The sequence below is a fragment of the Nuphar pumila genome, chromosome 6 (assembly GCF_984573655.1).
Source record: "Nuphar pumila chromosome 6, dmNupPumi1.hap1.1, whole genome shotgun sequence".
Classification (NCBI taxonomy): domain Eukaryota; kingdom Viridiplantae; phylum Streptophyta; class Magnoliopsida; order Nymphaeales; family Nymphaeaceae; genus Nuphar; species Nuphar pumila.
This window is the reverse complement of record NC_143254.1, coordinates 119501007-119516059: the sequence shown is the minus strand read 5'-3', so window position 1 is coordinate 119516059 and position 15053 is coordinate 119501007. Positions and strand designations below refer to the sequence as shown.

The 15053-nt window shown below is 40.4% G+C and overlaps 2 protein-coding genes across 3 annotated transcripts in view; both read left to right on the top strand.

Annotated features, from left to right (window-relative positions):
* Positions 1-3319: 3319 nt before the first annotated feature.
* LOC149835923 (uncharacterized) lies at positions 3320-4133 on the top strand. Its single transcript, XM_090010713.1, has 2 exons — positions 3320-3550; positions 3834-4133. Exons 1-2 carry the CDS (start codon positions 3329-3331, stop codon positions 3918-3920), a joined length of 309 nt encoding a protein of 102 aa, XP_089866839.1. The 5' UTR covers positions 3320-3328; the 3' UTR covers positions 3921-4133.
* A 10009-nt stretch (positions 4134-14142) lies between these two features.
* Positions 14143-15053, top strand: part of LOC149835921 (transcription initiation factor TFIID subunit 14b-like) — a 35785-nt gene continuing 34874 nt past the window's right edge. The window contains exon 1 of one of the 2 annotated variants that reach the window (XM_090008856.1): positions 14143-14257. In XM_090008856.1, coding sequence (XP_089864982.1) covers positions 14213-14257 — 45 coding nt within the window. In that variant the 5' untranslated portion in view covers positions 14143-14212. The remainder of the gene's footprint in view (positions 14258-15053) is intronic. The other variant, XM_090008855.1, reaches the window with a different exon arrangement.

Below are 15053 nucleotides of genomic sequence, written 5' to 3'. Positions count from 1 at the left end.
GATTGATACCCCTAGCATTCCATGATATGTTAGACAAACCTATATGGGGGGTATTGTCTGAGTTGAGCGGATTTTTCAGAACATTGTGCGCATCGGAGGTCATTGTATCAGATGTAAAGAATCTCGAGGACTCTGTCATCACCACTGTTTGTCTGTTAGAAAAGATATTTACGCCAGCATTTTTCGATGTTATGGAACATTTGATCATACATTTGCCATATGAACTAAGGGTTGGTGGCCCTGTGCAATATCGATGGATGTACCCATTTGAAAGGTATATGTTTTTTTATATTTGTCTCTTTAATGACAGATATTTAAAATTTGAAATGTATATTCTTGTCAGATGCATGTTCGACCTAAAAAAAAAGGTTCGTAATAAAGCAAGAGTAGAAGGCTCTATTTGTGAGGCGTACACTTTAGAAGAGATTTCAAATTTCTCATCTATGTACTTCGAACCTCATATTTCAACACGTTACACATGCCCGCCCCGTAACGATGATGGAGAACAAGTAACTGTAGCTGACAAGCTGTCGATATTTCAACGACTTGGGCATGCATTTGGTAGTTGCCGATCAAGGCTATTGACAGATCGAGAGCAAGATGCAGCACACATCTATATTCTTTTTAATTGTTCAGCGATCGACCCATACATCGAGTAAGTATATGTATATGCAACTCAATTATAAATCCTTTTATGTTCTATATGTGGATACATGGCTCGGTAATATAAGTATTTGTGGTTTGCAGACGATTTGATCTAGAGTTGCAAAGCAAAGTTTCACATCTCACTAATGCAGAAGTACAAAAAGAACGTGAAACTAAGTTTGTGGAGTGGTTGAAACAGTTGGTAAAGAAGCTAACATAAATTTTGTACTTATAAACAACACTAAGTTACTTAATTGATCATGATCACAATAATTGTTTATGTTTGTGCGTAGGTTCGCCATGGTGATGTTAAAGATCAAGGAATATGTGATTTAGAAAATGGTCCGACCAAAGTTGTGCAATGCTACAACGGGTATATCGTAAATGGTTATCGATTCCATACAAAAGACTACGGTATAAACAAATCAACGATAAATAGTGGCGTGTGTGTCAAGGGTAGCAGCTACGGTGAAAATGAACATGATTACTACGGTGTTATAGAGGAAATAATGGAGTTGACTTACTTAGGCATGAATAACAGGGTTACGGTATTCAAGTGTCATTGGTTTGATCCAACTGCAACAAGACTCGACAAAGCTTCAGGCATTGTGGAGGTGAATCATAAATCCAGGTTTGGAACATATGAACCATTCATATTAGCCTCGCAAGCTCAACAAGTATATTATACTTCATATCCGAGTATAAAAAAGTCAGATAGAAATGAATGGTGGGCAGTTTGCAAGGTGAAATCCAAACTATACCCCGAGTATGATCAGTTACAAGAAGATGAGTTAGCTGAAGACAGTGATTACTATCAATCAGATGATGTCTGTGACTTCGCTTATGGTCACGATGTTGCGCATGATATGCATGTCATATCTCCATTGGCTGATGAAACATTCATAGAGGAATGTGATCCAAATGATGTACCAAGTGGGTGGGCAAACAATGAAGAAGAAGAAGAAGAAGAAGAAGAAAGTCAAACTAGTGACGAGGAAGAATTCTCAAGCTAGTGAGCAAAATCTTATACTACAAACCTCTATTTAAATGCATTGTAATACTTGATGTGAGTTGTATTGCAATACTTGGTGTGAATGATTAAAAATTTTATTTCAATGTATTGTAATACTTGATACGAATGATTCGAATGCATTGTAATACTTGATGTGAATGATTTCAATTATCTGAATGTATTATAATTTATGCAATTAACGAATGATTTGAATTAGTGCAATACTTGATGTCAATGATTTGAATTATTTGAATGCATTGCAATGCTTGATGTGAATGACTTGAATGCATTGTAATACTTGATGTGAATTATTTGAATGTATTGTATGACATATGTTATTTGTTAGAATATGGTTCATGGAGGTTATAGTGGTCGCTCATCCAGTAGTAGCCAGGCTCAACCTTTATCTTCACGGGCTCCTGTGATAGGTATATCATATAACTAATTAGATGCTTGATTAGTTCAAATGCACATTCTGAGAACTTGGTGTGTATTTTTTTACAGATGATGTTGCGCCTGTACACGACCCACCTACACCAGTTGATCGCACAAGTCAACAGCCAACACAGGAAACAGGGTCTTCTCAGGCTGGCACAAGAAGACTCATTCGAATAGTGTATATCGATAATCGACCGTAAGTATTTTGTTTTCAATTATTGCATATCTTTTAAATATTTTATATTGATATTTACTGTGTAACAATTCATGTGCAGCACGAGGTTTGAGCCACAAGAAGTAGTACGGGAGATTAGGAATTCACTTCTTCAACATCTATCAGGACCAGTTGCTCAATGGAAAGAGTACCCAAAGGAGGTATTAGACAGATTGTGGTCCTCATTCATGGTATACAGTTGTTCCTCATAGTTAATGTGTTTCATATTTAATTTATTTAAGCAATGTCTACTAACTTTCTGAAAATATTTGTAGGCTTCGAATCGCTTTGCAACTACGGTGGAAGAAAATGATGCAAGGAAGGTGTGGCAGAAGGTGGCTGCCAATCGATTTGCAGACATGCTGCACACTATGAAGACTGCAGCAAAAAAAGCATCTGGCTTAGTAGATGATCCATTACTGTGGAAGGGCCATGGTCCTATTACTATCAGGAGAGATTACTGGGATGAAATGTGCGATATGTGGGCGGGAGATGCATTTAAAAATCGCTCTGCGAAGGCTTCACAAAATCGATCGAAGATGCCCGAAGCCCATCTACACACAGGTGGATCTAAGACATTTGGGAGCCACCTAAAGAAAATGGTAACTCATCAATATATAATATTAATTTTATAAGTATTATTGCAAATTTGTGTACTAAATCTTTTGTCATTTAACTTCGCAGGAAGCAGAAAAAGGAGGCAGTGTACCATATAAGGATGTGTTTGTAGAAACACATAAACGGAAGACCACGGGAGTCTTCGTATCAGAGAAGGCGAGAACGACAACGGTATGTATTAATTATATTAATAATCATTGTAATATATATGAAAGTCATCATAATGTTATCATTAATTATTAATGAATACTTTAAACATTATTTTGTAGGAGGCATATGAGCAACAAATGGTAGAGCGATATGGCGAAGACGCTACTCAGCATCCATCATTTGATCCTACAGCATGGGTGACTGCAGCAGGTGAACCCAAAAAAGGTCGCGTGTTCGGGTTTGGGAGTAATATGAACACTTCACCAGTTATTGGTTCTTCCAGTTACGGCTCACCAACTTCTTGCGCCGACATAAGCTTCAAGCAGCCGACTATTCTTTCCGGTGATGATGTACGCGAGATCATTAATGAATCACTGAATAACTACTTCCAATACACCGTCGCCCCCTTTCTCCGAAATGAGATCAAGGCCGCTGTTCAGGATAGGGGATCTTCGATTCCAGGTCCCTCTCAGGTATAATCACATATATAGTTTTTTTGACTGTCTTAAAGCACATCTGAGCATGGTAGAATCACATATAGAGTTTTTCTAGATGCCTTAGAACACATATGAACATGCTATAATCACATATTCAATTTTTTTACTGCCTTAGCACACATATGAGCATGATAGAATCACATATAGAGTTTTTTTATTGCCTTAGATCACACATGAGCACATGATAGAATCACATATAGTGTGTAATTTATTTCATTATATTTTGTTTATCAATACTGACTGTTCTTTTCTTGTGTAGGCTGCTAGCGATAATCAGGGTAGTGGAGCTGAAGGGACAGATAAAGACAATGAACAAGAAGACGCACAAAATCTTGGCGATGATTAGAGGACTGTGTTGAAGAAGTTCTATTTTTTTTATTTTTCCTAATTGTAATTGTTGAATTGTAAATAATTAAACTTCTTAGTTTTAAGGTGGAACGATTAATTATTATAGATACTTGTTATATGAATTTTTTTGTGTGGTTTGTTTTTTATTTACAGGAAATATAAATTGTACAGGAAATATAAATTGTACAGTTCTCGGTAATTAATTTTTAAATAATTTTTTTTTGATTTTTTTTCATTTTTGCGACGGATGATTCCGTCGCTATTCATATTAATCTAGCGACGGAATTAAATCCGTCGCCACGCCGTGGTCGCCGTTTAGTACCGGCGGATTGGCGACGGAATATAGCGCTCGTTATTCCGTCGCAATTAGCGACGGACTTGGCGACGGAATTATTCCGTCGCCAGTTAGCGTCGAAATATTCGCGACGTAAGCATACTGTCGCCGCGTTGTCGCTAATCCGTCGCTAACATGGTTAGCGACGGATTAGCGACGGAATGTGGTCGTCGCTAATCTACTGCTTTGTTGTAGTGGTATTCAGCGCAAAAAATGACTGATTTTGGGTCGGATTTTTTTCTGTTTGATGATATATATATAAGGCCTCTGCACAGATGGGCCCCATAGGAATTTGTGATGTTTAGTTTCTAGATGCGGTTTTCAGTTTCTAGATGAACTGCATCAATGACTAAAAACTAGACTGCTGAGATTCATTCAAAACATGAAGCTTTTGATAGATTCTGAGTATTGTTGTTCATCATGACGATGAATGGCATCCAATGCACCTTGGACAGTTTTCTGTTGAAGGTTCTCGGACCTGGTCTGTTCCCCAACCGGAGGAGTTACATATGCCTTGACTGGTTCTACTGGAAATCTTGATAACTTGGGATATCTAGTATGGTGCCGGGCAGGTCCAGATAGTCTGGTTATTCTAGCTTTTAACTTTGAAGGATCTAATGTACTTGCCATACTTGACTAGTCCTCTAAGAACCTGATTGCTAGGCTCTGCAATTGGTTAATAATTCATAGTTGTGAAGGGCATGGATGCAAAAAAAATGGTTTTGTTCCATGATTGAGGGGTTGTTGGAGCTAGTCTTTTCTCGGTTAGGGCTGTCAACTGGTAGGAATTATGTTTTAATGGGCAAACAGCCCAACCCAAAACAGCAGCATAGAGCTGACATCGAGGTGCCAAACCGATGTTAACTCTTGAGCCCTGTCAGTCACTTGTCTCCTTTGAGCGACAGCCCTTATACTTGGCACAGACGGATCATAAGGCCAACTTTCGTCCCTGCTCAACGGAAATCTTTTCATGTCTCCATTACCTTTTGGGAGGCGTATGCCCCATAGAAGGATTTGAGTCCAAATCTGAGGTGCTGGTCCTGGGAAAACTGGCTTAGACAGCCAGCTAAGCCCACCTTTTTAGATCATAATTTGCATAACTTTTACATTAAATACTAGTGGTTGATAAGAAATCAGGTCGGTTTTTATAAATCAGATGCAGACCATATGCTACTCTTATACTATTGGCTGCAACATGAAAAGAGATCAGAACCTTAAGGTACTGTGCTCTTGAGCTGAAAGTAATAAGCGTAAGCTATGTCACCTTGATCTCACTAAATAAATGTGTTCAACATGTTTGTTTGCTAGGGCTTAATGTTGGATTGTAAAAGTACGTTTCTAATGTAAACATATGGTTCTTCGACTCAAAATGTTAGTGTTTTACGAGCCATTGATTTTTGAAACCCTTTGAAAATGTATTTTACACATCACAAACACATGATTCAAAATCCATTTTCAACTAAGGAAACCAGGTAGATTGTGGGGTCTGATGTACATAGGCGCGCGCGCACGCACACACACACACACAGAGAGAGAGAGAGAGAGAGAGAGAGAGAGAGAGAGTTACATTGATGTATGCAACCAAGATGATTCAGATCTGTTATCCAAGATCCACATATTGCAAGCCATGCCACCTCAGCATGTGAGACCTCCCATTGATGCCCTCTCATTTATTGGCAAGTGGGACCCACATGGGGCGTCCTCCTTAGAAAAAAAAGAAGAAGAGAAGAAGAGTGGGCCCCACCCCTTGGCGCAACCCAAGAGCCTTTAAGGTTCTTCCAAGGAAACTGTGTAAGCCCTTGGAATCCCTCCTTAAAAGGATTTTGTAGAACCCCAAGTAAGCTCTAGTGAGTTGAGTCCTCTTTAAGGTGACTTGGGGGAGGGTTTTATTAAGTAGAGAATTAAGAGTTAATATTGCTTATAGAGGCTCATTTTGATGCAGAGCATAGATATGAAATTGAATCAAGATTGTCTCTCACTCTCCCTCTCTCAAGAAATCGCCCCCCTAGAGGATAACTCTCTCTCTTTTTGGCTCCTAGGTAGGGATGGCAGTGAACCAGGTGAAAACAGGGGCCCGCCTTGCCCCATTTGGACTGGGGATAGAGGACATGAAACACGAATGGATGCAAGGATGGAGATTAAAATCAAACTCATGCGAAGATGGAGACGGGAATGGACTTACGCTTCCCCTACCCCACCCCATCCCCGATTCTTATTTAGGGATGGCAGTGGACTAAGGGAAAATGGGGCCCCACCTCGCCCCATTTGGACCAGGGATGGAGGCGGAGATAGAGGTTAAAATCAGAACCTGTACGGGGATGGAGGGCAAAATTTTGAGATAGGGCGGGGGTGGAGACCTTGTCCCCCACCCCGGTACACTACCATCCCCGCCCCTTGGCCCTCTTCCCTCCTTCCTTACCCCCTGCGAGTTCCTACCCCCTTGACTCGTTCACCTTGTCTCATAACTCATCCGGTTCATGTAGGGTGTTACCAACCCTTCTGAGGTCTGGAATTGCTTAAGTATAAAGTAGAACCAATTCTACTTAGAAGACTGCATTAACTCCGGGGCAGCTCACTTTAACTCTGCACCATCGCAGCTCCTGAACCTTTTTCGGATAGACCAAACTCATCATCAACCTTATGACATTCTACCCAAACCGTGTAAGTCTTTATGACTCATTTCCCTAACCCTTTCTAAGCTTAAACCTCTTCCAAACCCAATTATGTTTGTTGATGTAATTTTCTTCAAATTACCTAACTTAAAAATAACTTATATCATAATTCATACCTAGTCAAGACTTGCAAAACTAACCCAAAACACCTCTACATGTCCTTAACTTACCCTAAAAAAATCAGATTATAATACTTTCCTGTTAAAGAGAATTAAATCTGACACTGAAACATGTTTTAGCCAAAACCCAATTCAGAAACAAACTTGTTCCATAAATATATATCTTGTTCCTAAACCAATTCGACCTATACCCACAAATTTTAATCAGACTCTCCCTAGCTTGTCACTAGACTAACCCTATTTTTTGTGATTTTTTTATTTTTATTATGAAAGAAACAATTAACTCTCTCAAAGGTCTATCAAAAACTGAAAAAATTTCAATTCTCAAATAAACCTAGAACTTTCTGTAATTTTATCCTTGTAACCTTGAATCTCCTGAATCTTAGATTTTTACCCAAACTTCTCTAGCATGTCCTAAGACATCTTCTATTTTTACAATATTTATTGTGCTATATTTTGGGAGAACCCAATTTTTCTTTAAACCTTGCATGAACCTTGCTTGAATCTATTAACAACCTTAACCTTGACCAAACCTAACCCAAGCCTACCTAAATCTTAAAAACTGAACCTAGGCCCACCAGAATGCATCAACTTCCCAAGTAGTTTCTTTATTGAGTTTTGTTCCATTATTGCTAAGGACGTGTGTAGCAATCAAAGACTTTTTTGCAAAGGGGCATATCTTGTCCAGTATTAACACCATTCAAATCATTCTTATTCCTAAAAACAAGAGTGCCACTCTCTTTCAAAATTTAGACCCATTAGATTGTGTAATGTTATTTATAAAATCATTACCAAGATAATGGTAAATCGTGTGTCCCCCATTCTACAATGTATTATTTCACAGAATCAGAGGCTTTTTTTTTGAAAGGGCATAACATCCAGGAAAGCATTTTAATTGCCCATGAATTAGTTGATTCGATGGCTCATAGCAAGTCTCCCTCAATCATGTTCAAAACAGACCTTGCTAAGGCCTTTGATCGAGTTATCTAGTCTTTTTTGGAGGACACTTAGTGACGATTTGGGTTTGTGGAGGTGTATATACATTGTATCATGCAATGTGTAACAACCCCCAAGTTTGCAGTGGTGATCGGTGGGGAACCCGGGCCAGTTTTCATGAGCAGTAGGGGAGTGCGTCATGGGGACCCTCTTTCTCTTTCTATTTCTGTTGGTGATAAAGGTTAAGCATAGGGATGGAAGTGTACCGAGGGAAAGCGGGGCCCTGCCCCGCCTCACCCCGTTTGGACCGGGGATGAAGGGTATGAAATGGGGATGGAGGCGGGGACGAAGGTTAAAATCCATCCCCGTTCAAAGATGGAGGCGGGGATGAACTTACAGTTTTCTCTGCCCCGCCCCATCCTCGCCACAATCCCCGCCCCATCCTCAGTCCTTCTAAAGGATGGCAAAAGACTACGGGGAAACGGGTCCCACCCTGCCTTATCCCTGTTTGAATCAGGGATGGAGGACATGAAACAGGGATGAAGGCAAAGGTGGAGGTTAAAATCCATCCCCGTGCGGGGATGGAGGTTCTAATCTTGAGACGGGGCGGGGTGGAGACCCTGTCCCTTGCCCCGGTCCATTGTCATCCCTAGTTAAGCAGGAGGCTTTATCAAGCAAAAGGTGAACATTCTATCATTCCAATTTCTATTAAGGGGTTTCCTTGGAGTCACTTCCTATTAGTTGATGATGCTTTGTTTTTCTTAAAAGATAAAGGGAAATCAATTCACAATTTTGTATCCATCACGAGAGTTTGAAATATGTTCTGGGCTATCAATTAGTCTTAAGAAGTTGGTGTGTATTCTCTTTAATTTGTCTATGGGCCGTGTTCAACATATTGCCAACCTGTGTGGGTGGCAATCAAGTTCTCCTCCTATCACTTGGGTCTCGCTCTGTTTAAAGGCCAATTAAAAAGGAACCTTTGTGACTCATTGGTGGCCAAATCTTAGAAACAAAGCGAGTTGGAGTTGCATAGTATTATCTATGGCAGTCAGATTGACTCTTATTAAATCGGTCTTAACATCTTTCCCTATTCACTGAATGTCTTGTTTTCTATTGCCTAGTTTAGTGATTGCATAATTGGAGCACATCATGAAGCAATTCTTATGGTTTGATTGTTCATCCCATCGTCATATTCATTTAGTGACCTGGTGATATAGATCCAATACAGGCTGCACACTCGAACCAGAGGGCCACAGTTTGCAAGGGGACGACAATGGCATGGAGAAGAAGGTACATGAGAGAGAAGGAAAGGTGTGGGAAATATATGCGTGTGAGGGAAGGGAATGCATGAGAGGGAAAGAGAGAGAAAGATGTGTGAGGGGGAGACCTCTCCTTAGGCAAGAATCCTAAGGAACCAATCTTTTTTCAGAGAAGAAGCTAAATCCTACCATAAAGGTAAATCAACAAACACTTTACTAATCAAATAAAAATGAGAATAACAAATTACAAAACTTAAATAATAAATAAAGCACCAAATATGAAAATAAAGATACATTAGAGGACCCCAAGCTCGATGTCCCTATCAAAGGAAGATCTTCTTCTATTTTCTTTCCATTTTTTCCCTAAAGGAGGCCACCAACTTTTTCTTTCCATTATATCCTTGAAAGCCAAAATATGTGTCTTTTTTGTCCCCACATATTGTAATAACTATAAATTTTAATACAAAATTTTAAAATTAATTACATAAGATTTGCATAATTTCATATTTGATAGTGATCCACACCCTGAAAATTCGGTCCAAACCCAGACATAGAGCAGTGCCCCCAGAAAATCAATCCAAACAAAATTTTGATCGACAGTGACTTCATGCAACCTGTTTTAACTTAAAGTAGAACAAGTACATAGTGGGTTTGGATAGAGATCCAGAGAACCTAGAGCCCAAAGGGGCAACTACTAAAAAATTTTTAGAAGAAGGGGCATTTTGGAAACCCCCTATGAAGGGAACCTCCCACTCTATGAGGAGCCACCACATGGCACTCCCTCCTCCCTCTTTCCACACACACCCACATACTCTCTCTCTCTCTCAAAGTTTTTGGGTACTCTCTCTCTCTCTCAACATCCCCAAACTCTAGGCCTCATAGTCAGTCACCACCGTTGCCGGCCCTCTCTCTCCGGCCACCTCCATCGTCGACCTTCTATCTCAGTCTAGCTCTTGCCCCCATTGTTGGCCCTCTCTCTCAACATTCGAGATTCTCTCTCTCCTCTTACCCTCTCAACATTCCCAAACCCTAGGCCCCATCGCCAGTCACCACCATCGTCGGCCCTCTCTCTCCAACCACCTCCATCGTCGACCTTCTCTCTCAATCTAGCCCTTGCCCCCATTGTCCGCCCTCCCTCTCCGAACAGCAAGCCATCGAGTCCACCTCCAACCTTCTCCACCTTATGTAACAATCCTCTCCTTCATAGGTTTGTTGTCCATCCCCATTCCCAGAACTAACATGGCCCAAGGGATTGAGGCGACAATGTTGGTTAGGGGGAGACGTTGTGTCAGTTGACAGTGAAGCCTTCCCCCTACCCCCATTCCCTCTTCTCCCCTCTCCTTCGCTTGTCCCTCCTCTTCCTTCTCTGCTGCCCCTCTCGCTCCCCCTTCCTCTGTTGCCCCTATCGCTCCCCGTCGCCCCTGCTATCATTGATGCACTCACTGTTGATGTTGTCCCCACCTCGCCTTCCTTTACAAAAACCCTCACTGAATCTCACATTGCCCTATCTCAATGAAAGTCACCTGCGTGCAGGATCTCCTTTTGTGGGAATCCATCTCACCTGAGTTGTTCCACCTCGTTAGACGCCACCGAACACATAGTAGCAGCTGCTGAAGGAGGAGATGGGTTGTCGATCGTGGTGTTGGCGTCAGATCTGATGGTGGAATCTCGCACCTTCCTGGAACAAATGCACGAGATCATCCAACAGGAAGAGGAGTGATTCGACTGTTGCTTGTCCCTCCTCGGCGATGACTTCTCCGACCTCGACCAGCTCCAGACCCTGCGCCTCGAGGGCTTCGACAAGCAGAGTCGTCCGATCCTCAAGATCGTCGACAAATACTTCCCTGGTACTCTCTCTCTCTCTCTCTCTCGACAAGTGAAGTCATTTATATTTCTTTGCTATCATGGCCATCCTGTGCCATGAAACTGCCTTTGGGTTTTTTTGCATTATGAGCCTTTGTTGATCTTATTTTTCTTTGTAATTTTTTTTTAAAACATAAAAAGAGAATGATGATCTATGCTCAATTGGTGTAAATCCAATTGTAGATGTCATCGTTTTATTCTACAAATTGTTCTAATTTCTGTAGTTTATTTTTTGTTTCTTTATTTGAATTATGTAATTAGTTAGATTAGATCTTAGATTTCATTCTTTGAATTTCAATTTACTCATTCTTTAATCCAATCAAATGAATCAAAGTGTAAAAATCGATAATTCTGGAATTATGTTTTTCTGATTTTCTGTTTAATTTTGATTTTAGTATAAATCGAGTTTCTGGAATCCAAATCGAGATCCGTAAATTGGATTTATTTTTTTCATGAATCTACTTTCTCTCTGCAAAAATTCAGCAAGATCAGATTCTATTTCATAGCCTGTTGACACCAAAAAATAATACATCCTTTTAGAGTGTCAAACATGGATTATCTAGTTTTTTTTTTATATGCTTTTCTTTTTTGTTTGCAGTTAAAGCTCGGTTTAAAACTATTGAATCTATGACTTTGATATTAAAAAAACAAAAATAGAAGCAGAACCACATGCCAAGCATCTTAAGACTTGTTATGCAAATTCCTTATCCATTTAAAACAATCTAAGAAAATCTTTTTATTGAAAAAAAACTTGTTAGTACCAAGATGCAGAAAGATGGACCAATTCGTGGTGTTTTAGCACTTGTGGCTTGCCTACTAATCCTCAACAAGGCATGTGATGGACACTTCACTGCAACAACACTTGTAAACATGTGAAGTTGTTAAACATATATTTTTATATGGAGAAGCTGTTAGGAGTTTCCTAATCAGCTCCTACATCTAAGCTCACCAAAAACGTTAACTTTGATGGACCGTTATCTTGATTAGAGTCCTTTTGGAAACAGGTTATTTCTTTACATTGAAATTGTGATCCCTTTGGATCGGTTTCCTTAACAGTTCAAACACACCACCTTTTATGACACCAAAGTCTAAATGGATCCTTATAGAAAGTCAAGCACTAGGATATCCAGTTGCCAGGAGAACCATTTTGCAATCATCCTTAGCCTATGTTTATTCAGTCATTTTCTTCCCTAATTTTCCTTTTTAAATGCTTCTAGATAGTACCGTCATTTCATTAGCACATAAAAATTAAAGTACCTTTTTATTGAATTATCTTAAACTAGAGGTTGACGATACTTTCTGAGGCAATTTACAGTTTTATATGTAGTGTTTTGAAATAAAATGCAGTATTGCTCATTCTTTCTTTCATCACAATATTGGGATGGTGGCTCTTCCATACTTCAATTTAGAGCATTTTCTTAACAATTCCATGGGACAAAAGTTCCTCTTTTTTTTTTTAATTTTAATTTTGGTAGTTAAAAGTATATTGAAAATTTTCGAACCTATTAACTTTCTAATGTTGGAAAAGAGAGAAAATAAAAACATAACCACTTGCCAACCATATTGTAAGACTCGTTATACATGTTGGCCATCCATTTAAAGTAATCCAAGATTTTTTTTTGATTGGAAGCTTTTGGGGTGCCAAGATACATGGAAAGAGAAGTAGGAATGGCAGTGGACCGGGGGGAAACGGGACCCTGCCTTTGCCCCCGCTTGGACCGGAGATGGAGGACATGAAATGATTATAGAGGTGGGGATGGAGGTTAAAATCCAAACCCATGCGGAGATGCAGGGATGAACTTACGCTTTCCCCCGCCCCTCCCTATCCCCATCCCGATCCCTGCCTTGCCCCGGCCCGACATGTCCCCAATCCTTCTTTAAGATGACAATGGACCGAGGGGAAACTAGGCACGCCCCACATCACCTCGTTTGGACCGAGGATGAAAGACATGAAACGGGGATGAAGGCGGGGATGGAGGATAAAATCAAAACCCGTGCGAGGATGGAGGCAGGGATAGAGGGCAGGATTTTGAGAAGGGGTGGGGGTGGGGCCCAGGTCCACTGTCATCCCTAAAGAGAAGGCACTTCTTAGTTTTGTAGTGCTTTAGCACTTTGTCTTGCCAAATAATCCTCAACAATGCATGTGATGAGCTTTGAGATGAGGTTTCTTATCAGGGAATTCAAAATGACCTAAATAATATTCGGGTGGTTACTTTTAAGCCCATACCCGGGTGTTCAGGTTTGGATTGGGTAGGTTACCCAATATGGACCCATCTATTGACATCCCTACTTGGGGTCGAATTAGATAACTGCATGGTTAAGGTTGTATTATCATAACTAAAGGGTCTTCGATTTGAATCAATATTTGACAAATATCGATTTCGGATTGCTTTTCAAATGGAGGCCGATTTAAACTCGAACCGAATAAAGCTGAATCATTCACTTATACTTTTTTTTAAATTAAAAGAATAATTAAAAATAAAAATAAAAATAAAAACAAAAACACAAAAATAAAGGCCGATTCAACTCTGATTTAGCTGAAATCGGGCATCTCATGGAATCAATTTTAGGCTGATTCGCTGCGTATGGTCCAATTCAGGCCGATCAGCATCGATACTGACAACATTGGTTTGAATCCCATGGAGTTGCTCTCCCAGCTTGTAATCATGAAAATTAAAACATTGCTTATACTTTTTGGATTGAACAAAAAGACGGATTGGACCAAATTATGGGGAAGACTCAATTAACCAAATGCAGATCCCATACATAAACGCGTATGGGCCAAGCCAATGAGACCAAGGCTTGGACCCAGTTCGGTCACAACCTAGTTGTCGCTTCGACATGGATCTCATGGTAATGGGTTTCATCCGGGCATGGATCGATGGATAAGATCCACCAAATCCAGACCCGCTTCTACGCTGCCCCTTTCCCCTTGCTTCCTTTTTTCACGCAACACATGCGCGCACCCCTCCCTCGCTACCCAATACCGTCGTTCAAAAATCGGGCGGGGGCGCGTCTTCCTCCTTTATTTCTCTCCCCCCTATAAAAGGCTGAGCGTTTCCCCATTCTCTCTCTCTCTCTCCCGGTCGTCGTTAGGGTTTCGCAGGATGAAGAACGCCAAGGGCTCGCTAACGATATCAGAGAGATCCAAGGTATGGATCCCTTCCTCTAGTTTTCCTCCCTTCCGGAAGGGGTTTGCTACACGCCCCCCCTCGCGTAAGGGAGGGATTTGTAGCATCTTTAATCGTTTCTTGGAGTTTCCGTTCGTTTTGACCCAATTATGTTTGCTCTGCTTCCTAGTTTTCCATAGTTGATCATGGTTGCGTCTTTCTCTTTCTCCGTGTGCTTGATTCCTCTTTTATTTGTTGATACCAGTCCTTATTGTAGTTTTACAACCATGTAAGGTTACTGGAACTAAAGATTTGCATCATATAGCGGATTGTAATTCATCTAATATCTGACACGAATCCGGCTCCAATTAACCTGATTCGGTTTAGGATTTTATATCAATCTAACAGATATTGAATCGGAATGCATGTAATTAGCCCGATTCAGTACTACCCTTTCTCCATCGGAATCCAATTGCCTGACATCACATTGGTTGGGTCTGGTATGGGCTAAATCCGACCTGTTTGCATTCCTACCCTTGTCGTAATCTATGTACATAGAGCCGGTCACATACGTAGGTTGTCACAAAGAGTTATATAAATTGAATAATTTATCATCTTCATCATCATGAAGCTTTATCTCATCCACATGGGCTTGACGTTAGTCCCGAGCTTGGAAAAATTTAGCCACATCTTATGAATATGTCCTAAGAGAAATTTTGTTAATTCATACAATAATCTTGCATGAATATTAAACTCCATGAGGAGGATAATGAGGAAGTTCACAAGTCGTGAAATGCTGATCCACCTGACGCTTACAAGATTTTTCAAAAAAAACTTA